Raw genomic sequence first — 27,811 nt, 5'->3', positions numbered from 1 at the left:
TTAAAGTTTACGCAGATTTGATAAGTGATAATAGGATAATATAGTTAAAAACAATACCTGAGTCAAAATGCTCACTAATTTGTTGAGAAGTCACATTTTATTCGCCTCTACCTCTAGCATAACAGCTGACTCGGTTTGCCGTTTTCCCGCCCAATACGTAGTGGTAGCTATGGCCCTCTTACGGCTAAATTGAAAACTTTGCTAAAGGCGCGAAATTTGAGTATTTTTTGGGTCAATGATGTATTTTAAAGTTAATATTATCCGAAAGTAGCTTGTTTACACCACTTTTACGTTTAATCTTTTAGTAAAATAGCTTAAAAATGATTCTAATTATCCTCGAAACGTCGTGTTCCCATTTGCAATTTTTACTTGGTTTTTTCCAACTCTATTTTTGAATCGAATTCCGAATCGAAACGAGAGATTTTAATATCAATTTTATAGCTAAAAACGTGATCTATCTAATGGTTAAAGGTTTGTTATCGTGGGATTATTGTAACTCTCGCTAAAGCTTATTCCCCGACGGTATTGTATCAAGAAACACCTAAAATTGGCATCAACTTAAGTTGATGAGTCCGAGTTGGTGCGTATATTGGTCCGTATCTTTCATCCACGTATTCCTACAATATTCGGACCATTTTTATCGTAATCCTCGATATTCAATCTACAAATTGAGCCCTTTTAAAAGGAATTTGAGCCATCCAAAAATTTGTTACAAAATTTTAAAGAAAAAGTGTTCCCAATTAGAATCGTTCCCAATTACCGGTACCAACCCTAGGTTTTTTATACCACTGTTACGTTTTATATTTAAGTAAAATAGCTTAAAAATGATTCTAATTAACATTGATATGTCGTGTTCACATTTGCAATTTTTACTTGGTTTTTTCCAACTCTATTTTTGAATCGAATTCCGAATCGAACTCAGAGATTATAATACCAATTTTATAGCGAAAAACGTGATCTATCTAATGGTTAAAGTTTTGTTATCGTGGGATTATTGTAACTCTTGCTAAAGCTTATTCCCCGATGGTACTGTATTAAGAAACACCTAAAATTGGCATCAACTTAAGTTGATTAGTCCGAGTTGGTGCGTATATTGGTCCGTATCTTTCATCCACGTATTCCTACAATATTCTAACCATTTTTATCGTAATCCTCGATATTCAATCTACAAATTGAGCCCTTTTAAAAGGAGTTTGAGCCGCTCAAAAATTAGTTACAAAATTTTAAAGAAAAAGTGTTCACATTTAGAATCGTTCCCAATTACCGGTACCAACCCTAAGTGAGTTAAGAAGGTATTAAAATGAAGAAATCACTCTACTTGTCCCCTATAGGGAATATAATAAGTTTATAAGATATATTCCCATAAGTATGACACTACCTATACTTCGTAATGCTACTGAGAGACTTACAGCTCGTGCTGGCTCAAGGTTCGTAAAGAGAAAGCACTGGGCTCGAGGGAGAACGACGGAAGCGAGAATTGAAGTCCTACATTCGGTGGTTAATTTTGCAGGACTTCCATCTAGTCCTATTTAGTCTGCCTTACTAAGCCTTTGACAGCGTCTCACCAGGCGTCTTCGCTTTACCCTGAATCTATGACCTACCTCATTCACTTCATGACAAGCTCCAGTTTCTAAGTTACCAGTGACAAACTTATTGAAGGAACATATCTTATGAACTTATCCCAAAGTATTTTTAGCTGATTTTTACATGTTAATTTCGAATTACATTTAATATTTATTTAAGAAACAAAAATAAATAATTAAATAATTATTTAAAATAAAACCTTTTCTATGTCATTCTAATTTGTTGAAAGAAAATTCGAGTAGAAAATTAATTAAGGTTCTTCCTTCCAAGTCATAACTTCTGGAAAGTTTCTGTCAACGATGATGAAGGCTGCGAGTATTTGTTTACTGAACTTTAAAAACGTAATGAGAAAAAGCGAATAAAAAACAACATAACAAAAAACTGTAGTTTGTTGTTCTAAGGACGTTAAGGTCCAGGTTTCAAGTTCGAGGATATTGAACTTGAATCATAATCTAAAGCAACGATATTGCATCTTTTTTAGATCATTTTAATAAAGATACATATTTTAAGCTCCATTATATTTGCAAAGATGAGATTATTAATTTCAACCTAGACGTATGTTGTAGTAATTGTCATAGTAGTAATAGTAGTAGAAGTGCCATAGTTCAATAGAAATAACAGAAAGAGAGCAAGAAGTGCAGTAAGAAGATCGTAGGCGATCATTGGCTCTCAGTTATAAACGAAAACATATTTACTGCCACCTGCAGTATACAAGGAGCAAAAAGGCGTATGAATACTAGACATACGCGAGTACGCATGGGCAAATGGAAAATGTTACATTTACCACCACCAGTAGGTGTTACACTACGAAGCCTAATTTAGGATAATTTCCAAGAAGCCATTTAAATACATCTAACGGATTTTCAGATCAATTACGCTTCAAAATTCAAATGAAACTTGAAATAGAGTTGAATATTTTCTGCGGAGATAAATTAACAAAAGATAAAGGTAATATTAAAGTAGAGCAGTCACTGATTGGTCGACCAATGAAGCTAAGAGATAAAGGATTCCAGACTTGATTGGTATATAGGTCGTAAACCATATTGGGAATACACTACTACTTAAGGCTTTCATTAGCCTCCCCAGTGTCTAGCTCACTTTCTGTTTTTGTTTCTTTCCTATTTGTCTTTGGTAATAGCGTTAAGTAAAAAGTAAATCAATTGCAATAACTGAGATGTGATTAGTAAAATGGATTAACAAACCCTTAGGCCATCTTGTTCATATATTATTTTTCTTTTCCAAGTTTTATAAAAAGTTACTTTATTCAAGACTAGCTGTTGCCCGCGGCGTCGCTCGCGTGTAATAAGAACTTCCATCAAAATTTACTGATGACTAATATTTTTGTAGCACCCTAGGAGCGAAGGCACTCGGTTTTGCCCGTCAGCCCGTCGGGACATTTTTTATTACTTTTCACGCGGACATTATTCCATAAAGAAGGGTTTTTCAGTTTTTGGCCGCCATTTAAAAAGATGGCAACAAATCGAACCCTAAAGACCATTAAGTCCGTCTATAGGTTAAAGGAAACCAGTGTACTAAATATCTGGGAAATCGGTTGAAACGCGCGGACTTTGTTGCGTAGAGAAGAGTTTTTATATTTCTGGGCGCCATTTTTTAAGATGGCGGCGGATTGGAAAAATCTTTCTTAGTACGCGCCTACTACTTATGAGTAACGTTGCTGCAAATTTTCAGCCTTCTAGGGCAAGCGGTTTGGGCTGGGCGTTGATTATCAGTCAGTCTGTCAGTCAGTCAGGACTTTGATTTATATAGATATAGATGTCTTTGACCATACTTTCCAAGGCTTCCGTTATTATAATACCGTAATCAATAATCAAGGCTGTCCTTAAAGGGAGGGTGAATAGGAAAATCAAGTGATTTTTTAATTGATTCTTCTACTAATTATAAGACCAATCTGCATAGTGAAACATCCAGGAAATTATTATTCAGCTCCGAATGATTTTAAAATTCAAATTAGTTAAATTAGATTTCATTATAGATAATTTGAAATTAGCACCTCCGACCAATCACGTAACGCCCTGCCTTCTTGTTAACAAAATTCACGTGGCACCAGTGGCGTAGCCAGTATTTTAGATGCCCAGGCCCCAGCCAGGGCGGTTGCGTCTGATGATGCCCCCCCCCAATCCATAACCCCTTGATAGTCGATGAAAACGGTGAATGAATGACACAAATTTTGTTTTCTCGAAAGTTCCTGCCGCGGGGTGGGGTACGATTTCGCAGCGCCGCGGCCGCAGCTATTGTTGCAAATGTGTGGGAAATATCCCTCATCGTGGGAAATTTTGGTATGGTTTTAGGCTCTGTGGGAAAAAGGTAATTCTATTCCAAAATCGGTCAAATGTGGGAATTTTCCTGTTAAAGGGTTAATAGTGCAGACTGTGCAGTTAAAATTAGTGCATTTTCGAAAATTTTGCTCGGTTAAATAATTTCAAGCGAAATTTTGAAATAAATACGGTTACTCTCTGTTTGGCAATGAAAAAAAAAGAAGCATATTTTGAGAATTATAAAGCTTTATAGCGTTTTGGCGCATTCATTTGTGCATATTGTCTAAGCCATGCGGAGTGATATTCCATATTAAATAGTCCAGATAAATATGACTGAAACTTTTCTTCCATATTTTAGCTGGGGCGGGCCTAAAAGGGGGGTGTGGGAAATGTTGGAAATTTTTCAAATGTAAGTGGGAAAGTCCACTTTCTAACATTGGCAACACGCCAGCTACACCGCGAAAGGGGACTGCATGGCGAAACACGGCACGCATCTCGCGTGCGTTCGGTGAATCAGTACAGTTCTGACAGTTCGTCTGTCATACGTTCTAGGAAATTGTACCAGCTCTATCACACATGAAGCGTGCATTTTTGGCTTGAGAATGGTAATACCAAGAAAGGATTTAAGCTAATAAGAACATAGGGCGATAGCTTTAGCCTCTGGTACCATCCTCGCATACTTGATTGAGAAGATTCGCCTGCTAATATTAGCGGTTAGCAGGGCGCGTATATATATCAGCAGACGATTCTTCTCAACCAAGTATGCTAGGACGGGGAAAATTTGTCCCGGACAAAATATCTTTTGTCCTATTCTTAAATCCACTCTTGATAATACCATTTCTAGCCACATCGTATGATGAACATCTACGATGTGGGTCTTAGTTTGACCCGGCCTTTTGTTGGCGGCTTTGGCGTCGTGAAAGAGAACTGCCTTAGGCAGTATAAAATGTTTCGTTCGTTGTTGTAGGGAGAGTGAATGGGAGAGAATTGGGTTGAGGTGATATTTTTCATTCGTGTAATTTAAAAGGAAGGAAATTATAGTAGTAAGTTTAAGCATCGTGAATTGCGTTTTACGTTTGCTCGATATATTTCAAGCGAGAGAGAGGATTATGGTATTGCATTAATTTAAATGGACGGTTTAATAATCCCTTTAAAATTCCGTTCACCCGTTTGACAGAAAGTGTTTTGAACACGCGTTCATCCCTCTCCTCTGGTGGTGTTTATTATTGGAAGTTACGTGTATTTCTCCACAAATCGAGAAGAATTTGAAAAGAAAGTACAAGCCTGGATGCCCAGATAATACAATTTTAACGTAACTAAATTTATTGAAGTAAAGATTAAGGGTTTTAATTTCTTGCTATGGCATCGAGGGGCTATTCACTCTGATCTTCAGTACTTCTTTTAATGGGCATTTCGTTTTACCACTGTTAAAGGATGCGCATCGTGGGGATACTCACTCACGTTTTCCGTTCGTGTAACACTAGTATAATTATTACAGAAGTAAAAAAGTAATAATTTTAGAACAGTTAAAGGTAGCGTTATTCCCTCAAATTTTTTTAACGCCTGTTAAGTACGTAACGATGTGGCAACTATTACGAGCCCAGCCCTTGTGTCGTCTTGTTATATAAAGTCAAGACAAAAATTGTCGCGTGAAAAACAGAAATGGTTTCCGCAGTTTAGGGCATCACGGCGAAGGGGGCATCATTTTACGGACCGTAGAAAACGGTAGAATGATGCCCCTTTCGCCGTGATGCCCGGGGCGGACCGCCCCTCCCCCCTCTGGCTACGCCACTGCGTGGCACACTCAATATCTTGCGCGCCATTATTGTGCGCACATCGCGTGCAATTTTTATCAAATCTCGCGTGCTAAAGGAATTTTGTTACCAAGAAGGCAGAGCGTTCTGCGATTGGTCGGAGGTACAAATTTCAATTTACCTCTAAATAAATCAATTTTAACTAATTTGAATTTTAAATCATTAAGAGGTAGGTATTTCCTGGATGTTTCCCTATGTCTTATAATTAGTAGAAGAATCCATAAAAAATTATTTGATTTTCCTTTTCACCCTCCCTTTATGTAAAAACATCAATTTAGCTTGGATAACAGAGAAAGAATAAGAATGTTCTTAATCAGGAAGCGATAATGCTTCTACTTTAATTAATAGTAATTGTTGTTTTAAGTAATTAGAGCCTTTATTACGTTTCCTTAAGAGCTAACCATAAAAATCTGAAAAGGTATTGACCCCGGCTAAGAATGGTCAGGAAAAGGATGAACCCGAGAGAAGCTAGACATCGTCGAGGGATAGGTCACTTTCGAGGCGGCATTAACTCACAATAAATATAATTTTTATTTTCATTTGATAAAAATAACCCTAATTAGTGATTTAATGAACCACCTCGTTAATGCCCATTCTGAGTAAAATATTTCGTTTCGGTGATTTCGTCGGTATGTTTATTTCCCCGTTCAGACAGACGCCAGAGCAGACGACGTAAAAACGGAGTCGCGTATATGGTGTGATAATTGTGATTTTTACAACCAAGCGACTTTTTATTACTAAAATATTTTTTTTTTACCACCTACTAACACTAGTGCTTAGCCGTTAGGCCTTTAGCACCAGGAAGAATTGAGCGGGAGACCCTACGCGGCCCAGCACTGACGGGGGCCGCTAGGTCGTATGTGTAGAAGCAGGGAAGGATTGAGGTTTACTTGGCAGGTGACGGAAGGTGGAATTGGAGTAAGTCACCTCCGGCGGACACGGGACAGCCGGCACCTATAGGGTAGGATCGCCAACATGTGTCGTATTCCCTCAAACTTTGCCGCCCAGAAGCTTGGCTTACAGGAGTGCGCCACACTCCCGGCCACTAAAATAGTTGCTCATCCAAAATGAATTTCAAATACCGGACGCCAAGAATCCTTAAACTTTTCATACATATCGTCTGCTAAAGCGTAGCTAACCAGGGCCGGAAATAAGAAAAAATTCTTATAGGACACGCGTCCAGTGACCCCCTGTTTGACTTGAAAATTTATAGGACATTGTCCACTGGAGTGTGCAAAATAGTGTCGAATCTCTTTAGTCAAGCTATCAAAACTTCGGAAAATTTATTGGTCAAACTGTCCAGTGACCCCCTTAGTTTTTAAAAAAATTATGGGACATTTTAAAATTTTATTGGACAATGTCCAGAGTCCTGTGCTTATTTCCGGCCCTGTAGCTAACTCGACGACGCGTCAGTAAGGCGCGATCGAGTGAGCTATGGATTAAGAAAAGGCGGTAACGAGGTGGCGCCATCTCAACAATCACTGCAAGACGAAACTGAAAACTAGTATTCAAACTAAACCCGTGCACGAATCTTTAAATACGTAGTCGTTGACACGTGTGTCTAATTAAGAGAGAAAACCGACGTACTTCACCAACGAGAACGTAACATTTTATTTTAGACTATGGTCTGAATGGGCCTTTGGAGGAATCATCTATTTATACCCCTAACCATTTCTAAAACGATCCTGTAATACGGGCTTATCCTTGGATTTATGAATTTTTCTTAGGAAAAATGTCTATGCCCTAAAAGCTTCGTTTTACCAAGGAAATTGTACGAGACAGAAAAAAATATAGAAATCCATCAGACAAGGAAGCCCTGGAAATAAACTTTTCTTGGTACGTGCAAAAACATGGATATGGCACTCTATAATAACTCCCTATACGTTATAAAGCGCAGAAGGTAAGGAACCTGTCACTACTCTAATGACGGGGGCGAATTCCTCCAGACAAAAAACTTCAATGCATAGTTGCTAAGCCTACGTGCGATTCAGAGATTCAATTCTGAGAGAGCGGTAGCTCTCTTAGATAAGACTTCATACTGCTTTTAATGTATAAGGAGGGTTTTTTGTTTGGATGTAGTTTTTTTTGTATTGTATTAATTCATTCGAAAAAAATCCACAGAACTACAATTCGGGCCCTTAATATGTGGTTAAAATTTCAAAGAGATCCATAAATTAGTTTATTTTATAAAAAATAAAGTTGCTAAGGGTGGTTTTCATTTCCATAAAATTAATCACACCTTTTGATGCAAAACAGAAATTTTTCCCATAGAAATAACATGGGAAATTTTTCGAAAAAAACAAATCGGTTATTCGTGATTTAGGAAAACTATACGTTGGTTAGTTTTGGGAACGGTCTTAAATTAAACTTTAAACTATAATCTAGGATCATTTTTCTTGTTATTAAGAAAAATTAATTTTAAGTATGTTTAACTTAAATTTTAAAAACTACCCCAATCTGCGATATTTTAGCATTTATCCACTGTTTTATTAGGAAATATCAGCGAGACCAATGTTGTCCTTTTTTAACGTATAGTTGCCTCATAATAATCCGATTGTTCCTTCTTAATGCCTTTCGGTTGGAATGGCCTATCGATAGTGAGATAAGACGGCTTTAATATTGCTGCAGTGACGTTGACGCGGCCGCTACAGCGACGCCTTCAAAACACACGGGTCTAAATTGTCGCGGATATAGTCAAATTCAGACTAGCTTAATAAACATTTTAACTTTTCCCTGCTAATTATTCTGGATTATCAATAAGAGATAATTAAACTAGACTCCCAATTAAAGATAAATAAACTAGATTACGAATTTAAGTAATTAAAGTAGTTTACCAATTAAACGTTCTTAAAATAAATTATCAATTAGAGGTAATTAAACTAGATAACGAATTAAGGGTTACTAATTAAATAACCAATTAAGGGTAATTAATCTAGATTACCAATTAAGGGTAATTAATCTAGATTACCAATTAAGGGTAATTAATCTAGATTATCAATTAAGGGTAATTAATATTATCAATTAAGGGTAATTAATCTAGATTATCAATTTAGGGTAATTAATTTAGATTACCAATTAAGGGTAATTAATATTATCAATTAAGGGTAATTAATCTAGATTATCAATTAAGGGTAATTAATTTAGATTACCAATTAAGGGTAATTAATCTAGATTATCAATTAAGGGTAATTAATCTAGATAATCAATTAAGGGTAATTAATCTAGATTACCAATTAAGGGGTAATTAATCTAGATTACCAATTAAGGGGTAATTAATCTAGATTACCAATTAAGGGTAATTAATCTAGATTACCAATTAAGGGTTACCGACGACTGGTAAATAAGCTAGATTACCGACGACCGGTAATTAAGCTAGATTACCGACGACCGGTAATTAAGCTAGATTACCGACGACCGGTAATTAAGCTAGATTACCGACGACCGGTAATTAAGCTAGATTACCGACGACCCGTAATTAAGCTAGATTACCGACGACCCGTAATTAAGCTAGATTACCGACGACCCGTAATTAAGCTAGATTACCGACGACCCGTAATTAAGCTAGATTACCGACGACCCGTAATTAAGCTAGATTACCGACGACCGGTAATTAAGCTAGATTACCGACGACCGGTAATTAAGCTAGATTACCGACGACCGGTAATTAAGCTAGATTACCGACGACCGGTAATTAAGCTAGATTACCGACGACCGGTAATTAAGCTAGATTACCGACGACCGGTAATTAAGCTAGATTACCGACGACCGGTAATTAAGCTAGATTACCGACGACCGGTAATTAAGCTAGATTACCGACGACCCGTAATTAAGCTAGATTACCGACGACCCGTAATTAAGCTAGATTACCGACGACCCGTAATTAAGCTAGATTACCGACGACCCGTAATTAAGCTAGATTACCGACGACCGGTAATTAAGCTAGATTACCGACGACCGGTAATTAAGCTAGATTACCGACGACCGGTGATTAAGCTAGATTACCGACGACCGGTGATTTAGTCGCATTACCGACGACTGGTAATTTAGTCGCATTACCGACGACTGGTAATTTAGTCGCATTACCGACGACTGGTAATTAAGCTAGATTACCGATGAACGCGCAACGCCCTAAGACTTTTTCTCCCATATTTTCTAAACAATTTTAATTAATATGAAGACTGAAGTGACAGATATTAATAAAAACTGTCATTGTAGACAAAGACTGGAAAGTGTAAAAGATAAGGTTTGAAAATGAACTGCCTGAAGTAACAGATATTAAAATTTTCACTTTTGAAGACATCATTATAAAACATCAATTATTTTAAAAAATTCTTATCTTACTTTTTTTCACCAAAATTTCATTTTCGCAAAATATTTTTCAGCAATATTTACCCAAGTATTTTGTCCTCAATAGTAGTTGTCACCTAGAAGGGTTTGAGGGATACTAGCTTGGTACTGGTTTTACTTACAACTAACATTTGATTCTAGGAGATTCAAATGCTTGGATATCTGAAAAGATTTCTCTTGAAGAGTTTAAATTTTTATACTTTAAAATTGAAAATATTGCGAAGCGGAAAATAATATAGGCCTTTTCTTTGTGATTTAGTTATTAGTGTCGAAAAGATCTGTAGATTGATCGTGATCTTTGAGAGCAACACAGCACGTTAATATTTAATACTTTGAAAGCTTTACAATTTAAGAAAACGTTTTGTAAAGTTTTAATACGGTTTATATTTTGTAAGCTCTCAACGATTTTCTCACGTTATAGGGTCGAATTTTCTACCTAATTTTAAATTTTTGATAAAAAATAAAATGTAAAGCCGTAGTATTTTCACAATAACGCGCATGTTCCTTTTTAAAATACTTTCCCGAAGTAATTTTGGTGAAAAAAAGTAAGATAAGAATTTTTTAAAATAATTGATGTTTTATAATGATGTCTTCAAAAGTGAAAATTTTAATATCTGTTACTTCAGGCAGTTCATTTTCAAACCTTATCTTTTACACTTTCCAGTCTTTGTCTACAATGACAGTTTTTATTAATAAGGATATGGCATCAGACATATTTTTTTTACCCCTTGTGTTTAATGCGGTTAAAGGTGGAGAACTGCCATTATAGAACTATACGGTGAAGCCCCAACTGAAGGCTATGTAATGTTGCTTTTTCGCTTTTTTTCATAATTTAGTTCCGACGACAGTTTCCACGTTTACTTCCGGTGAATTTTCAAACGCGTCTCAAGTATTCGTGGTGTTTTTCCAAATGTAATATTAGTTAGTTCGGGAACGACAACTCGGTGGTTAATTTTGCACGACTTCCATCTTCCTATTTAGACTGAACTACTAAACCTCCAACTGCTGTCGGTACTAATTTATTACAGTAAACCGATTAAAACACTTGACGACTGTTTTTATTACAGCCTGGAACCGATGTTCGAAACGCAAGCATTGAATTATCTGAATCTTGAGAAGCTTCACTACATTGAACAGGTCAGGTGGAAGAGACCGCTGAAAAGCGCGACTGATTTGGACTTGAGTAGCGTCGGCGTTCCTTTCTACTTGCTCTTCATTCTGCTGACAGCAACAGTACCCCCCGTCATCACCGAAATAATCCTCTACCGATTAACTTAAAAGATGCAAATCAAATACGTCAACACAAGAAGACAAATTTTGCGAAAACACAAAATGTACATAGCAGGATCAAATTGTAAAACACTTCTAACAAAACTTATAATCCACCCTAACTTATGGGGTGTAGTAATGCATTTATGATGTCAAACATTTGCATTCTATTTTGAACTTAAAATTGTCAAAGATATAATAGTTATGGTTTTCGTTTCATCAAAAAACTTAACAGACCAGTTTGACTCGTACAGCAAAATTGCGGTTGAAATTACCGCTTGCAACTTGGAAAATGTCACGAACTAATAGCGATTTCCACTCAGGGCCGGAAATAAGCACAGGACACTGGACATTGTCCAATAAAATTTTAAAATGTCCCATAATTTTTTTAAAAACTAAGGGGGTCACTGGACAGTTTGACCAATAAATTTTCCGAAGTTTTGATAGCTTGACTAAAGAGATTCGACACTATTTTGCACACTCCAGTGGACAATGTCCTATAAATTTTCAAGTCAAACAGGGGGTCACTGGACGCGTGTCCTATAAGAATTTTTTCTTATTTCCGGCCCTGTTTCCACTGACTGCTCGCGGAGCGCTCCCATGGAGCCATATAAATGGGAGAAGTAGTTCTCGGCTTCGTTAAAGACTGTTTTTGCTAAATCAGGGTCTCCTATATTTATTGCTCCATGGGAGCGCTCCGAGAGCAGTAAGTGGAATTCGCTATAAATTTGAAATACTTAATTGTTAACAATAGATACAAACAAAATTTGCATTTTCAAATCATAAATGTTACTAAATTATTCAAGATCTTGGAAATTAAAATGTACCAAAGTCTAAAATGCAATACTTAAAACCTGTCTCCCAATTATTTTTTCCAAATCAATACATAACGCTCAGACACGCATATGTATTACTGCCATGTTCCAGTAATTCCCACGCTCTACCATTACATTCAACTCCCAAGCGCTTGCTTGTTTCCAACCTTAGAAGGTGCAATTATTCCCATAAAAAAACCCGTTCTTTCCTATTTTAAATTCTACTTCTTCTAACGTTGTGGTAGGTTACAGTTATTATCCACAACACTGCTAACAATATTGACCAGACCTTTTGGGGGCAAGGCATCAAATGAAAAACAAAGTATTCAGAAGAATTTAGTCTTTCGTACGTTAATACCTCGAAATTTATTGTAAATCTTGTGACTATAACTTTATTTCATTCCGTACCCTTTCTGTAAAGAACTTTAATTGGAATCATATACAAACTCTGTACCGCACCAGAATTGAAATACCCCAGGCCAAAATGGTACTCAAAGGAGAGTACTAAATTTTCTTAATATTCTATTCTATTTGAGACACTTGACGTTTTAAAGGATTAATGTACATTTCGTCTTCTTCTTTCGGATTGTACAAGCTGCGGTTTAAGTGGAGCCTAAAATGGCGCTGAACGAAATGGAATTTCTGGGAAATAATCGATATTTTAAATACAGGTATAATTTACATTTTCAAATCGTAAATGTAATTGTCGATTTGAAGTTGAATTAAAATTGAAGGTACGCCCAAGAGACTCCTGTAAACGTGACGACACTGGAGGTGAGTTTACCACGGTTAAGTGGCGTGTATTTCAGAGTTATTTCCTTATGGTAATTCAACTTTTAAATATTTCTTGTCAGGAGTCGTGGGTGATGGAGAGCCAAGTGTTAAAATACAATGCCATGGCGGATTATTTGAAAAGATCCCTTAACATAAAGTATTTTTCGTATTCCTTGAAATTAGAATCGTGTAAAAGGGTGAAGTTTTCACATTAAACCAAATGCATTTAATAATATTATGTTATATGTTATACGATTTTGTCGGTGGTGTTTAGAGTAATTTACGAAGGGATTCAAGGGAATAAAATGGATTTTGATGACGTGACCAAATTTGTTACTACGTCTGATGCTTTCAGCGTAAGTGAAAGAGAAACGAGACCAAAATTTATGCCTAATTATGAAAAAAATTCTGATAATCCTTAATCTTGCTTTAGAATGCTACTTTTATTCTGCTTCCCGTACCACTTTCATTATTCTATGGCCGACAGGAATATTTCACTCCGTCTCCAGTGTACGAAACGGCCAGGACGATTATCGTGTCCGGCGCCCCGAAGAGAGTCTTGTTCACTTCCTTGTCCTTCTTAAATATGGACACTCCAGTAAATGTTGCTCAATTACAACCCACAACCTCAACCCCCTTTTCATTAATTTCCATTATCGGCTGAATTAGGTGCTGATTTTAACGGGGTTAACCTTATTCATTCTGTCACTTTTGCTCGTCATTTACTCCATCGTAACCAACAAATACAAATCGGTGCCCACCAAGAAAGTTGTCAAAAAACTGGCCCGAGAAACTCTGGAAAATGTTTGGGAGAACGCGTCGCTCTTGTGCGCCGAACGTAAGCAATTGAGTACTCGCTTAGATTTGAAAAGAATATTTTCCATTATGACGTAGCGAGAGACAGTTTTGTATGGGGGGGGGGGGAAATCCTATCACCAAAATCGCGTTCTCATAACAAGAGAGATAGTTAAAGCTTTAAATAATCGGATATAATTATGTTCCCTACAGCGATTCCCTCTGTTTTGCCCCACATTACTTGTCGTCTGCTCGCTTCGTCGTGGCTGATCGGAGTGACTTTCATTCTGTTTTTCTTGGGTTGTTATTTGCGGACGGAGTTCACGACGGAAATCTACAATCGCATCGACACCCTCTCGGACTTGATCAAATCGGGAACTCCGCCTTTAGTTGCGAAAAATGGCGGAGCTTTCGACAGCCTGAAATATTTGGTGAATAGGCGTTGTTTAAGTGTTAAGTTCCTCTGTTCTTCTGACGTCACTGGTTTCGTATCTACAGGCAGCACAGAACCCAAATGTTAAGAAATGGTTTGACGCACTCGATCAGGAGAATATGTTCACTGGTGTTTGGGATTATCTGACACGTGATGGATACCTGCCTGTTCTTTTTGGGGAGAAAGCTACGATCGTAGAGGACACGTATCTGATTTGGATAATGGGAGAATTCCTCAAATTAGATCCCGAGAGCAAAAAGTTCTTTTCGGACAATAAAGGATTTGACATTTCGGAACACATAATTAGCTTCGAGTATTTACACTTCGTTTTCCAAAATTCATGGCTAAGAAGCAGTCCGCAATTACGAGAAAACCTCCAACTGCTGTCGGTATTAATTTATTACAGTAAACCGATTAAAAAACTTGACGACTGTTTTTAATACAGTGTGGAACCAATGTTCGAAACGCAAGCATTGAATTATCTGGATTTTGAGAAGCTTCACTACATTGAACAGGTCAGGTGGAAGAGACCACTGAAAAGCACGACTGAATTGGACCTGAGTAGCGTCAGCGTTCCTTTCTACTTTCTCTTCTTGATGTTGTCAGGAACAGTAGCCGCCGTCATCACCGAAAGAATTTTCAACCACTTCGCTTAAAGGCTCAAAATCTAGCATTCCACCACAGGATATCGAATTTTACGAAAACAGAAAAACATTTTGAGCATCAAATTGTAATACACGTCTTACATAACTTATAATCCACCCTAACTTATAGGCGGTAGTAATGCACTTATGATGTCAAACATTAGCACTATATTGTGAACTTAATTAGCACTCGAAATAAGACTGAGTTAATTGAATTGCTTTAAATAAAATTGTCAAAGATGTAGTTATGGTTTTCGTTTCATCAACATAATAATAATAATAATAGTTTGTAGAGACGGGCCGATACCGATATGGCATGGGTATCGGCACCGATATTTGGCTAAACCGATATATCGGTATCGGTTTAAACTGGTATCGGCCCATCTCTAATAGTTTGACTCGTAGGCCTACTGCAAAATTGCCGTTGTAGTTACGGCTTGCAACTTGGAAAATGGCACAAAGTAAATTTGAATCACTTGGTAATGATATATACAAACGAAATTAGCATTTTCAAATCTAAAATTTTATCGTTCAGTCAATAATACAGTTTTCTAAATAGATAGTGCAACATTGCATCGAAGTTACTAACACCACTTTCCTTCTTGTTAAATGGAGGTCCAGAAAAGTCAATAAAAAGGTAGAGACTGCAAAGCGTTTCCCGAAAATTATTAGGTCTAAGTACATGTTTGTTAAAATGCCGAAACACCATAATGCCCTTATCTTTGTTTACGAAACTGGTTATAGGAGAATACAATCTTAGAAAGGGTAAAATTCCTACATAAAACTGATTCTAGTTCATAGTAAAAGTTTCCATTTCCAACTCTTCAAATCTTAGTTTTATTTATTATAAAAGTATTGATTAGATTGTACGGGTCGTTTACTAAAATATGTTACAAAATCTTCACTTCAGTTACCCTGGCAACTGAAACATTAGAGTGAGTTTGTGGTTAACAAAAATAGCTGTTAAAATGTTATTATTGACTTATTACCCGAACTCTGTATCGCACCAGACTTGAAATAGACGAGCCCAAAACGGTACTCGAAGGAGAGTACTTAATTTTCTTAATATTCTATTACATTAAGATGGCACAAAAAATTGAGACACTCGACATTTTAATGGATTAATCTACACTTCGTCTTCGCTTTTAGCATTGGAAAAACTAGGGTTTAAGTGGAGCCCAAAATGGCGCTGAACGAAATGGAATTTCTGGGAAATAATCGATATTTAAAATACAGGTACAATTTGCATTCTGAAATCTTAAATGTAATTGTCGATTTGAAATGTAATTAACATTGAAGGTACGCCCAAGAAACTCCCGTAAATGTGACGACACTGGAGGTGAGTTTATCAAGGTTTGAGAATTAATTATTTGTGTCATTGAGAATTTTTTTCATTTTGGTAATTCGACTTTTAATATTTCTTGCCATCAGGAGTCGTGGGTGATGGAGAAACAAGTGTTACGATACACCGTCATGGCGAACTATATGAAACGAACCCTTAACACGAAGTACTATTTTTTGCATTCCTTGAAATTACATTCGAGTAGTTGAGTGAAACGGGAAAGACTTACGCTCGTCGGTCAAATGATTGAGCGAATATTCGAGAATTTAAATATTATTCGCGGGTTTATACTAGTGACTAGTTTCGTTTGAAAAGTAAACAAGATGGCCCAAGGACAGGGCTCATAATAGTAGCCACATCGTAGCGTACGTAACAGGCGTACAGGCAATTCGCGTGAATAGCCCCTCGATGCGCTACCTTTAACTTTGCTACAATGAATACCCGCAATCCTAACTTCAATGTATTTACTTCTGTTATAATTATAATAGAAAAGTTGAGGGAGTAGTCCCTCGTTTGAGAAGCCTTTAACAGCGCAATCCTTACTTCAAAAATTTACTTTCGTTATAATTGTAATAGTGGGACAAAAACTTGGAAAGTAACCACAAGCTAGTATATATATGTTATAATTGTAATATCCCCGGGTCACACGATATACTTTCTTTTGCTTTTATAATCCCCCTCGATTTCTTTGAGTATTGAAATAGGGGAGCGGGATTGAAAGCGTGAAATCCTTATTGGCTACGGGTGAGAGGAATTTTAAAGGTAGCATTACACCTTCCGCTTAAATTAAGGCAATACTATAATCCTCTCTCTCTCTCTCTCGCTTTAAATATATCGAGCAAACGTAAATCGCGATTCACAATGCCAAACCTTACTAGTACAATTAAGGCTAAGCTTAAACTTACTATTATAATCCCCTTCCTTTTGAAATACACGAGTGAAAAATATCACCTCAATTCTCTCCCATTCACTCTCCCTTCTATGACGAACGAAAACTTTTATACTGCTCTGGCACGCCACATACGACGACGACGACGACAACAGGGCCACATCATACGATTATTCGAAATTTCTAATCATTAATCGATGAGTTTTGGTTTTTTTTTTGTTAAACATTCGAATAATTAAATCTATTTTTTAATGAGGATCATTTATAATATCTTAATTGTAATATAATTTTCCCGATGGCGTTTAGGGTAATTTACGAAGGGAATAAAATGGACTTTGATGACTTCTTCAAATTTATTGCTGGGGCTGATGTTTTCAACGTAGGTGAAAGAAAAATGAGACCAAAATTTAAGTCTACGGATGTTACATTCACTAATAATCCTTAATCTTGTTTAAGAATGCTACTTTTTATCTGTTTCCCGTACCACGTTCATTATTCTATGACCGACAGGAATATTTCAGTCCGTCTCCAGTGTACGAAGCTGCCAGGACGATTATCGTGACCGGCCCCCCGAGGAGAGTCACGTCCACTTCCTTGTCCTTCTTAAATATGGACACTACAGTACATTTCGCTCAAATACATTCTACTCACTATTACCCAATTCATGGAATTATATTCTCGGTTCAATTAGGTGCTGATCCACTGTGGTCATTCTGTCACTTTTGCTCGTCGTTCACTCCATCGTAACCAACAAATACAAATCATTGCCCACCAAGAAAGAAAGTTGTAAAGAAAATGGCCCGAGAAACCCTGGAAAATGTTTGGGACAACGCGTCGCTCTTGTGCGCCGAACGTAAGCAATTAAGTACTCGGTTTACATTTGTAAAGAATATTTCCCCATTATGACGTCAGTTCGTAGCGAGAGAAGATTTCGTATGGGGATCCAATTAACTAAGATTGTATTCTCATAACAAGAGATGGCTATAGCTTTAAATAATTGGACATAATTTTATTCCCCACAGCGATTCCCTTCGTTTTGCCCCACATTACTTGTCGTCTGCTCGCTTCGTCGTGGCTGATCGGAGTGACTTTCATTCTGTTCTCCTTGGGTTGTTATTTGTGGACGGAGTTCACAACAGAAAGTTACAATCTCATCGACACTCTCTCAGACTTGATCAAATCGGGAATTCCACCAACAATTGTGAAAAATGGCGGAGCTTAGGGCTTTCTGAAATATTTGGTGAATATTCGTTTCTGTGTTAAGTTCCTCTGTTATTCTGACGTCACTGGTTTCGTATCTACAGGCAGCCCAGGACCCAAATGTTAAGAAATGGCTAGACGCACTAGATCAGGAAAGTAATATTTGGGATTACATGACTCGTGACGGATACCTGCCTATTCTTTATGGGGGGAAAGCCGCGATCATAGAGGACATCTATATGATTTGGCTAGTGGGAGAACTCTTCAAATTAGATCCCGAGAGTAAAAAGTTCTTTTCGGACAATGAAGGATTTTACGTTTCTGAGCAAATGATTAGCTTCGAGTATTTACACTTTGTTTTCAAAGCATCTTGGCTCAGAAGCAGTCCGCAATTACGAGAAAACCTCCAACTGCTGTCGGTATTAATTTATTACAGTAAACCGATTAAAAGACTTGACGACTGTTTTTAATACAGTGTGGCACCGATGTTCGAAACGCAAGCATTGAAATATCTGGAGCTTGAGAAGCTTCACTTCATTGAACAGATCAGGTGGAAGATACCGTTGAAAAGCGCGACTGATTTGGACTTGAGTAGCGTCGGCGTTCCTTTCTACTTGCTCTTCTTGATGTTGTCAGCAACAGTAGCCGCCGTCATCACCGAAATAATCTTCAACCTCTTTGCTTAAAGGCTAAATATCTAGCATTACACCACACAGGGGCGCCGATCATGTGGGGGAAGTGGGGGCCCGAGCCCCCACGGGGAAAAATCAGAGGGGGCTCAGCCCCCTCTGGGAAGCCTCGTTTAATTTGGGTGACACTGTGAGTTGGCCGAGACTGGTCCCCCACCCTCCCTTTTTTGACAGTATAAGGAAAATAATAATGGCCTTTTCTTGTTGAAATAATAGAGCTATTTTAGTCTGTTTCACTATTTACGATTCCTAATAAACATTTTCTACTTATGCAAGATTATATTCAGAACGTAGGTGCTCAGTGTTTTCAGGCAACTCGAATGAACGCGTTCATATTTAAATTCAACGCGTCAAAAATTTTCGGTCGTGTTAAAATTTTAAACCAATCAAATCCACGGATATTTCCGCTAAAAATGTTTCAGCGAATCATATATCGGAAATCTGGAGGGCGTGTCTTTAAATATTAACGCGACAAAATAATAATATAATAATAATATTTGTTGAAAATATTTTAACGCGATTTTTTTTTGTCGCGTTGAATTTCATTTTTAACGCGTTAAGATCGCCAATCGTGCCACATGCTACACAAATTAACGCGACAAAAATCTTCATTTTGTCGAGTTGATTCTTATTTTGACGCGACGATAATTTCGACCAATGATATACTAGATTTTATGTCGTGAAACTGGTAATGGACCAATTATGTTAGTGATGATCACTAAACAACTCCATTTGGTCAAATGTTTGTTGTTATTTGACAAAGGTTGAGCCAATAGAAAACCAACGAAAATGAACGACACGATTTTGTCGTGTTAAAATGAAAATCAACGCGACGAGACGATTTCAACGCGTTAAAATATTTTCAACACACTAAAATTACTTTGTCGCGTTAAAATTTAAAGACACGCCCTTCAGATGTTTAATATGTGATTCGTTGAAATATTTATAGCGAAAATATCCGTGAATTTGGTTGGTTTAAAATTTTAACGCGACAGAAAATGTTTTTTGTGTTGACTTTAAATTTGAACCCGTTGATTTGTGTTGCATGTGACAAAGAGGAGAGAAAGACGGAGAGAGAATCAGTATAGGCAACCGTGTTCCATGCGTGGTCAAAACGGGGGTACACCGCGGCGCCTGAGTGCAGCTTTCTCGTGCATAGTTGACGTAGGGGATGAAAGAGATAAGGGGAGGAGTTCAATCCCCCCATGCGCAAAGGATGTGCGTCCTAAAACTAAACGTTCCGAAAATTGTTTTTACTACCCCCTTATTTTCCCATTTTTCGGCGGATTCTATAAAGCGCGTTTCTCTCTCCTCTTTGCATGTGACACGAATGGCTTTCCATAGAGTCATGGGGCTGGTAATACCAAACGGACTCTTTGGGTGTTTCAGGGAGCCCAGCGGTCCTATAATTACTGTAAAATGCTACATATTTGAACCTGTCCTATATTATCTTATAATTCCATGAATGGTTCTAATACAATCTATACTCTCGACTTAGTCGAAGTTTTCGTATAGTTAAGGGCCAAGTTTATCAAAATTAAGCACTTTCATCGAGATCAAATTTATAGGCAGCGAAATTGCGGAGCTCGCTTCGCTCGCTCTGGATTTTTAATCCATACTAATTTTATTATTTTTTTCTTTTCAAAGTAAAATCCGACCATTTTTTTTTTTTTGAGATTTTTCTACATAGTTTAAGCTAAACCAGAAGCCGATTAGGCTTTACACATGAAGTACGTAACATGTGCCTTGGGGAGCTACACGATATTCTCTAAGCTCCTAGGAAAGAACCTCCCCTTACGCGGAGGGAAATAGTTCAGTAACGCGGCTCCTTCGGATCCATCGGATCCTTCCACCTAAAGAACCGAATTACCACGTACCTAAATTCGAGAACTACTATAAAGACTGAGTAGGGTATCTAAAATATTCTTTAGATAAAACTGTTCACAATACCAAAGAGTAAGGCCTTAAAATGTTATCAATCTGGGTAGCTTTTGCTTGGACTATTTAAGACGCCGTGCATCTGTTTTTTACGAGGAATGTTTTCTGTTCTCGCGGTTACGGCGAGCTCAGCCGCCGGCGGCTCGGGAATCGGGATACCGCTGTTACCTAGACAAGGCCTAGTGTAGTTTTAGAGTCTATTATTATTCGCAGAGCTATTTTTCTGTTGAAATTAGGGAACTAGTATAAATATTGAGTTTAGTGTCTGAAATATTCTTTATTTAAAACTATTCACAATACGAAAGATTATTTGGGAGTAAGGCACGAAGATCCTATCAATCTGGGTAGTTTTTGCTTGGCCTATTTAAGACGCCGTGCATCTGTTTTTTAACGAGGTATTTTTCTGTTCTCGCCATTACGGCAAGCCCGGCCGCCGGCAGCTCGAGGTGCGCCGCTCGGCCTCAGCCGCTGATATCTAGCCAAGGCTTAGTGTAGTTTTGTGTCTAATTTTATTCGCAGAGCTATTTTAAAGAAAATCTTATCATAATTAGTTGAAGACTAAGTAAATGTCTCAAAACATTTCGAAACTCGAGCTTTAAAACGTTGAATATTTTATAACGACTACGGAACGGTACCGCAAATTCGCCTTCCGGGCCTCCCGGTTATGTCGACGGCGAGGTCGAGTCGAGGTCCCATGCAAGAAAATAGTAATAGCCGTCGCCTATTGGTCTGGCATTAAAGAGGTTATCAATGGTTAGGGGCTCATAATTGGTTAAAAGCTTTTTTGTTCGTCTGCTTAGTTTTTACTTCGGGAATATCATGAAATCCATGGCCAAAGCTATGGAAAAGTGGGACTTACGTACTTTATGTGTGAAGCATAATCCGCTTTTGGCTAAACCAGGATAATTTTAGTACTATATTTAGTATGAAAACACAATTTTTCTCCTATAAAATCATAATTCATAGGGAATTAAAAATTTTGGCTGAGCTTCCTGGTGTTGCCTCGGGCCCCAGCCCCCCCCTGGGAAAAATAGTGATCGGCGCCCCTGACACCACACGAAATCGAATTTTGAGAAAACACAAAACACACATAGCAGCATCAAATTGTAAAACACAAAACACACATAGCAGCATCAAATTGTAAAACACATCTTACATAACTAATAATCCACCCTAACTTATAGGGTGTAGTAATGCACTTATGTCAAACATTTGCATTCTATTTTGAACTTAAAATTGTCAAAGATATAAAAGTTATGGTTTTCGTTTCACCAAAAAACGTAACTCGATCAGCAAAATTACGGTTACCATTACCGCTTGTAATTAGGAAAATGACACAAACTAAATTTGAAGTACTTGTTAACAAAATTTGAATTTTCAAATCTTAAATGTTATTAAATTATTCAAGTTCTTAGAGATTAAAATGTACCAAAGTCAAAAATGCAATACTCAAAACCTGTCTCCCAATTATTTTTTCCAAATCAATACACAACCCTTAGACGCGCATATGCATTACAGCCATGTGCCAGTAATTCCCACGTTCTACCATTACATTCAAAGAAGAAAAACTCCCAAACACTTGCTCGTTTCAAACCTTAGAAGGGGCAAATATACCCATAGAAAACCCGTTCTTTCCTATATTAAAACTCCACTTCTACTAACGTTGTACTTCTATATCGAGTCAAGCCTAAAGATTTCTCCGAATTCGGTCATTTTGATTAACACTCCAGACGCAGTTTAATGTTCGGAAAGAGAGTGGTCAACGAGAAGCGCGGTTAACACGGTGATAATGGCGGATTACTCAAATCCTGAGAGATAATTACAAAATATTACTTACGAAGAAATACACGATTCCAACCTTTCAAAGGCAAGTATACAATTCTTACGATTCTCTTCGATTATTACCGTATCAGGCTTGTTTGTTTCTCTCAACCTCTAATCGATGAAAATTCCAACTTTTGCATAAGGTTAAACTTTTACTCAGGGTGGGTTCATAATTATGTATCACCAGAAGTAGATGAGACTAGAAGTGAAGGGCTATAGCATTGATAGTAGATCCTGGCACTAGTGAACAAATTTGAGGATTTTATGCCGCTTCCATCGCGCCTACACTAGAGAGAAAAAAATTGGCCGAGTTCCAAAAGCATTTCCTACCCCCTTCCCCTCAACCTAAAGCCGCGTAACACGGACGCGGGTGCTTGAATCTAGTTTGGCCGTCTACCACCGCGAGCGTCTCACGTTTTGGAGGGGAAATTCTGAAAGCGCCACCAGAGGGCCAACCGTGTTGTGTTGTCAAGAATATTCACTTTCGCCGAGTGAAGAATTTGATTAGCTCAGTACTTCTGGTCTCATCTCACTTCTGGTATCAAATGATAGACGTTTTCGATGTAAAAAGGGCAACCTTGAGTATCGGGTCGTACATGGGGGTTGAATGGTTCATTGATACATCGCCAATCGTCTCTGAGCATGCACTTTCATGATACAAAAAGACTACAGCGCATGCACCTAAAAGCGAGATGGAAGGAAAAGTCTGACCTCCCGTATCTTTCGCACTTAGTTACTGTGATATATTTCCTAATGTTACTTTATGTAAGTTCCCCCCCTGAACTTTATACATGTTCCCTTGCTTCTCAGAACTGAATACAACCCTCAATAAAGAATCATTCCGTACCTAGCGTTCTAGAGTGAGAGTCGTTCCTTTATTTACTTAGCTAAAGAATGTAACATGGTGTCAGAATCGCGCTATCGAACTCGCGCTTTCTCTTAGTTTTTCGGGTTCCCTGATTTTCTCTCGTGTTTTCGTTATTGTTTTCATTGTTTTACGAGTAGGCCTTAACCTATCGGACCCCTAGTTTCCCGATCGCTATTCACTATGGCTTCAAATCTCCCTGCGATTAAGCCTTTTGTGGCGGGAAATAACCCTGCTGAATCATGGCGTTACTGGCGTCAAGATTTTGAAGATTACGTCCAAGCTTTGAAATACAGTACTGAAACTGAGGAGACCCGCACTGCTTTTTTTCGTCATATTTGTGGGGAAGAACTTAAGACCCAATACCGATCGTTTACGCTACAACCGATAGCTCCTGCAACGGCGGTAACTCTGAAACAAATCCTAGACGAATTTGATAAACATTTTAAAGATTATCAAAATGAAATATATGCTGCTTTTATCTTCTTGGAAATACATCAGAAACAAGGTGAGACTTTTCAAGAATTTTCTACACGCTTGCGACAAGCAATTGTGGACTGTAATTATGGCGCCTTGGAAGATCGCATGCTCCGCGACAAATTAATTCAAGGTTTGAGAGATAACGCTTTACGAGAACGGCTACTCCGTGACCACAGTAGAAAGGCTATAACTCTTCAAGATGTCATAACAGCATGCAAAGCTGCTGAACACTAGCGCGTACAGGCTGACGCAATGTGCGAAACCCCCTCCTCCGTAAATGCACTCTCCCGTCGAAAGAACGGACCACAATTCCACAAGAAGGACTCAACTGTTTTGCAACCCGTTTTCGGGGGTAAGAACGCTTCGCATAAAGGGGCAAAGCCAAGAGAAAAGCCAAGAGACTGTAAATTCTGCGGCCGTACTCATGTATTCGGTAGAAATGTCTGTCCCGCCTTTGGACAAATTTGTACTACATGTGGCTTCAAGAATCATTGGGCGAGTCAGTGTAACACGCAGGCACAGGCTAACCCTAAATTCAAAAACAAACTGCCCCTACGTCGGATTCATGAACTAAACACTATAAATGACCCAAACGAGGAAACAGTGGATGATAAAACGGAAGAAACTCTTTATATTGGTGCTCTCCATGTACCTACAAATTTGAAGGATTTAGAAGCTGACTGGTTTCAAGACATATCTCTCGATGGTACTACAGTACGCTTGAAGGTTGATACTGGTGCGCAGGTAAATGTACTACCGGCACGTGAGTTACAGAAATGGCGTCCTCAGCCACAGCTCAGCGTAACCACACAAGATGTACAACTGAACTAAATTACCGATACTTGGATCCTGCGTATTTCAAGCTCAAATACCTTCCTCTGAAGCTCCGCCCATTCCGCTCCAATTCTTGGTCACGTCCTTGAACGCTGTACCAATTTTAGGACTGCATGCTAGTTTGCAACTGCATCTACTCTCCAGAAACAATCCCTCTCCACCTCAAGAACAGACCGTTACTGGTATCATGTCTGTTACTAACTCAACACACGGTGCACGACCCCAGCCGTCTAATGACACGCCTGAGTCTGTCGTGGATGAATTTAAAGATGTTTTTACTGGGCAAGGTCGCCTAAATCGTCTGGTTAAAATTCATTTAAAGGATGATGCTGTACCACACGTCTCAGCACCCCGCGAAATACCCTTCAGGGGCGCCGATCACTATTTTTCCCAGGGGGGGCTGGGGCCCGAGGCAACACCAGGAAGCTCAGCCAAAATTTTTAATTCCCTATGAATTATGATTTTATAGGAGAAAAATTGTGTTTTCATACTAAATATAGTACTAAAATTATCCTGGTTTAGCCAAAAGCGGATTATGCTTCACACATAAAGTACGTAAGTCCCACTTTTCCATAGCTTTGGCCATGGATTTCATGATATTCCCGAAGTAAAAACTAAGCAGACGAACAAAAAAGCTTTTAACCAATTATGAGCCCCTAACCATAGATAACCTCTTTAATGCCAGACCAATAGGCGACGGCTATTACTATTTTCTTGCATGGGACCCATAGATATATTAAAAGGGTAGATACACAATTCAATGGGAGGTCGACGTGGAAGGGGCAACGAGCAGACAGCCGCCATTTTCTGGGGGTAGCCGTATAAAACGCCATCTATCGGGAACTTTTGAAACTAAATTAAAGGATGAGCTTCGAGTAGTGGCACTCTATGTTAACCCCCTATAGGGCATAATAAGTCAAACCCTCGGAGATGCCATTACTCCATTTTATACGAGCTAAGAGCAGAAAAACGTATTTTATAAATTTTACACCTGTAAAATCGTTTAAAAAACACTTGGAACTTGTATTTCTACTTACTTTCGAGGAAATACCACCGTTTTCTGAAGGTAAGAGTCTTTTTTTATACATTTATTAGTAATAAAAACATTTAAGGCGAGCTAAGCCTTGGTCTTGTAAAACACGGCAGATTAGTGATTAGCGTTGTTTTCAGCGTTGAACAACGTTATTTTATCATGTTAAAAAAACGTTAGCAACGTTTTAAGGTACTGATATTTAAATATCCGGACATTAAACTGTTACATATTCTTAAAATAAGAGTCGATAATGGTGCCCACCATAACAAACTTTGTTAAGTGTGTCTCTCTATATTTAAAGTCATAAAACAAAATATAACATAAACGTTTTTATTTACTTATTTATGTAACAATCATGGCTTCAACTCATGTTTGCTGCGTTCAAACTGTAGGTGTAAAGAACGTTTTCTTTCTTACCACAACTTTCCGAAAGAGACTGCCACTAGAAAGAAGTGGATTAATCAGGGCCGGATCAAGCGATTTTGCACCCGGGGGCCGAGATGGTGTGCGCCCCCTTAAGTCGGAAAAAACGGAACAGCAAATGTCCCTAAGGGGGAATAGTTAAACTCAATGCGCCCCCAACAAGCCTTGCGCCCGGGGGCCAGTGCCCCCCTGGCCCCCCCCCTTAATCCGGCCCTGGGATTAATTCTATAACAACAGCTGTAGGACCTCTGTCCACTGATATCTCCAGTTTACGGATTTGTTCAAAACATTTTACAAAATCAGATTTCTTTCCCACCACTAGAAAGAGACTACGTAGAGCGCTCAAACCGTACGGTTCGCGATTCCATCCTAATTTGGAGATCAAATTAATGTAACCGATGAAATTATCCCTAAACTGACTCTCCGTAATTTGACTCTCGAGCAACAATCTGAAGCATTAGAAGAAATGGGAGCGTTGTCCTTTGATCATGGATTGAAGCATGAACCCGCTGCTTTTTCAAATATTCAGGCAACACATCAATACCCAGTGTCACACCTCTGTGGGTTTGATTGTTAATCCACAATTTTGCTTCCTTGGGGCAAGCACCGAATTACAGGACCAGCTGTACTTAGTGGAGATCAAATGCCCTTACACTATTTTCAAGAATAAAGAAACTATCAGAGGAAAAGCAGCTTCGGGTAACTTTTACCTTTACATTGACGAAGAAACGGATGAACTGGAACGTCTATCATCAGATTCAGGGTCAGCTTTTCGTGTGTAACGTACCCGTATGCTTTTGGGCAGTATTTGTGCCACCCGATAACATCGAAATCTTGATGATAGTGAAAGACAACCAATTCATCAATGATACCTTGCTTCCAAAATTATCCTCTAAATATTTCATTAGTCTCCTAGGCCTACCTCATTTTGCCATAGAAATGTTCGAAAAACCTAAAAAATAAATTTTCCAAGTCACAAAAGTACAGCCTCTTTTCTCTATGTGCAAATCAAATCTACATTATGGCCATGACCAAGGCTTAGCTCGCCTTAAATGTTTTTATTACTAATAAATGTATAAAAAAAAGACTCTTACCTTCAGAAAACGGTGGTATTTCCTCGAAAGTAAGTAGAAATAAAAGTTCCAAGTGTTTTTTAAACGATTTTACAGGTGTAAAATTTAAAAAATACGTTTTTCTGCTCTTAGCTCGTATAAAATGGAGTAATGGCATCTCCGAGGGTTTGACTTATTATGCCCTATAGGGGGTTAACATAGAGTGCCACTACTCTAAGCTCATCCCTTAATTTAGTTTCGAAAGTTCCCGATAGATGGCGTTTTATACGGCTACCCCCAGAAAATAGCGGCTGTCTGCTCGTTGCCCCTTCCACGTTTTTTTCGTTAAGCCTAAGCCAGCGAAGTGGATCTAGACCCTTTATAGTTTTACTATATCTATGATGGGACCTCGACTCGACCTCGCCGTCGACATAACCGGGAGGCCCGGAAGGCGAATTTGCGGTACCGTTCCGTAGTCGTTATAAAATATT

At 38.2% G+C, this 27,811-nt stretch overlaps 2 protein-coding genes across 4 annotated transcripts; both read left to right on the top strand.

The window, feature by feature from the left end:
- Positions 1 to 12,733: 12,733 nt before the first annotated feature.
- Positions 12,734 to 19,161, top strand: LOC149718649 (uncharacterized). Of its 2 annotated transcripts, none has more exons than XM_089850878.1 (9): positions 12,734 to 12,776; positions 16,051 to 16,090; positions 16,183 to 16,259; positions 17,289 to 17,361; positions 17,439 to 17,603; positions 17,674 to 17,835; positions 18,005 to 18,222; positions 18,287 to 18,597; positions 18,658 to 19,161. In XM_089850878.1, exons 1-6 carry the CDS (start codon positions 12,739 to 12,741, stop codon positions 17,770 to 17,772), a joined length of 492 nt encoding a protein of 163 aa, XP_089707004.1. In that variant the 5' UTR covers positions 12,734 to 12,738; the 3' UTR covers positions 17,773 to 17,835; positions 18,005 to 18,222; positions 18,287 to 18,597; positions 18,658 to 19,161. The 2 variants fall into 2 exon arrangements, with proteins under 2 accessions (XP_089707004.1, XP_089707003.1); XM_089850877.1 differs by lacking the exon at positions 12,734 to 12,776 and adding an exon at positions 15,682 to 15,987 and having other exon boundaries at positions 18,658 to 19,159.
- Positions 19,162 to 23,486: 4,325 nt separating this feature from the next.
- Positions 23,487 to 27,609, top strand: LOC149718648 (uncharacterized). 2 transcript variants are annotated; one of them, XR_016372379.1, is made up of 3 exons: positions 25,993 to 26,124; positions 26,238 to 27,391; positions 27,474 to 27,609. XR_016372379.1 is itself a non-coding variant. In XM_089850876.1 (2 exons), the coding sequence occupies exon 1, from the start codon at positions 24,231 to 24,233 to the stop codon at positions 24,807 to 24,809; it is 579 nt and encodes a 192-aa protein (XP_089707002.1). In that variant the 5' UTR covers positions 23,487 to 24,230; the 3' UTR covers positions 24,810 to 25,878; positions 26,238 to 27,249. The 2 variants fall into 2 exon arrangements, 1 of the variants encoding a protein (XP_089707002.1); XM_089850876.1 differs by lacking the exons at positions 25,993 to 26,124; positions 27,474 to 27,609 and adding an exon at positions 23,487 to 25,878 and having other exon boundaries at positions 26,238 to 27,249.
- The last annotated feature ends 202 nt before the right edge of the window (positions 27,610 to 27,811 follow it).

This window comes from Phalangium opilio, unplaced genomic scaffold (assembly GCF_054372755.1).
Source record: "Phalangium opilio isolate 3A_F unplaced genomic scaffold, DU_Popi_V2 ptg000002l_1, whole genome shotgun sequence".
NCBI lineage: Eukaryota > Metazoa > Arthropoda > Arachnida > Opiliones > Phalangiidae > Phalangium > Phalangium opilio.
Note: the sequence above shows the minus strand (reverse complement) of the source record. Positions and strands in the feature narration are given on the sequence as shown.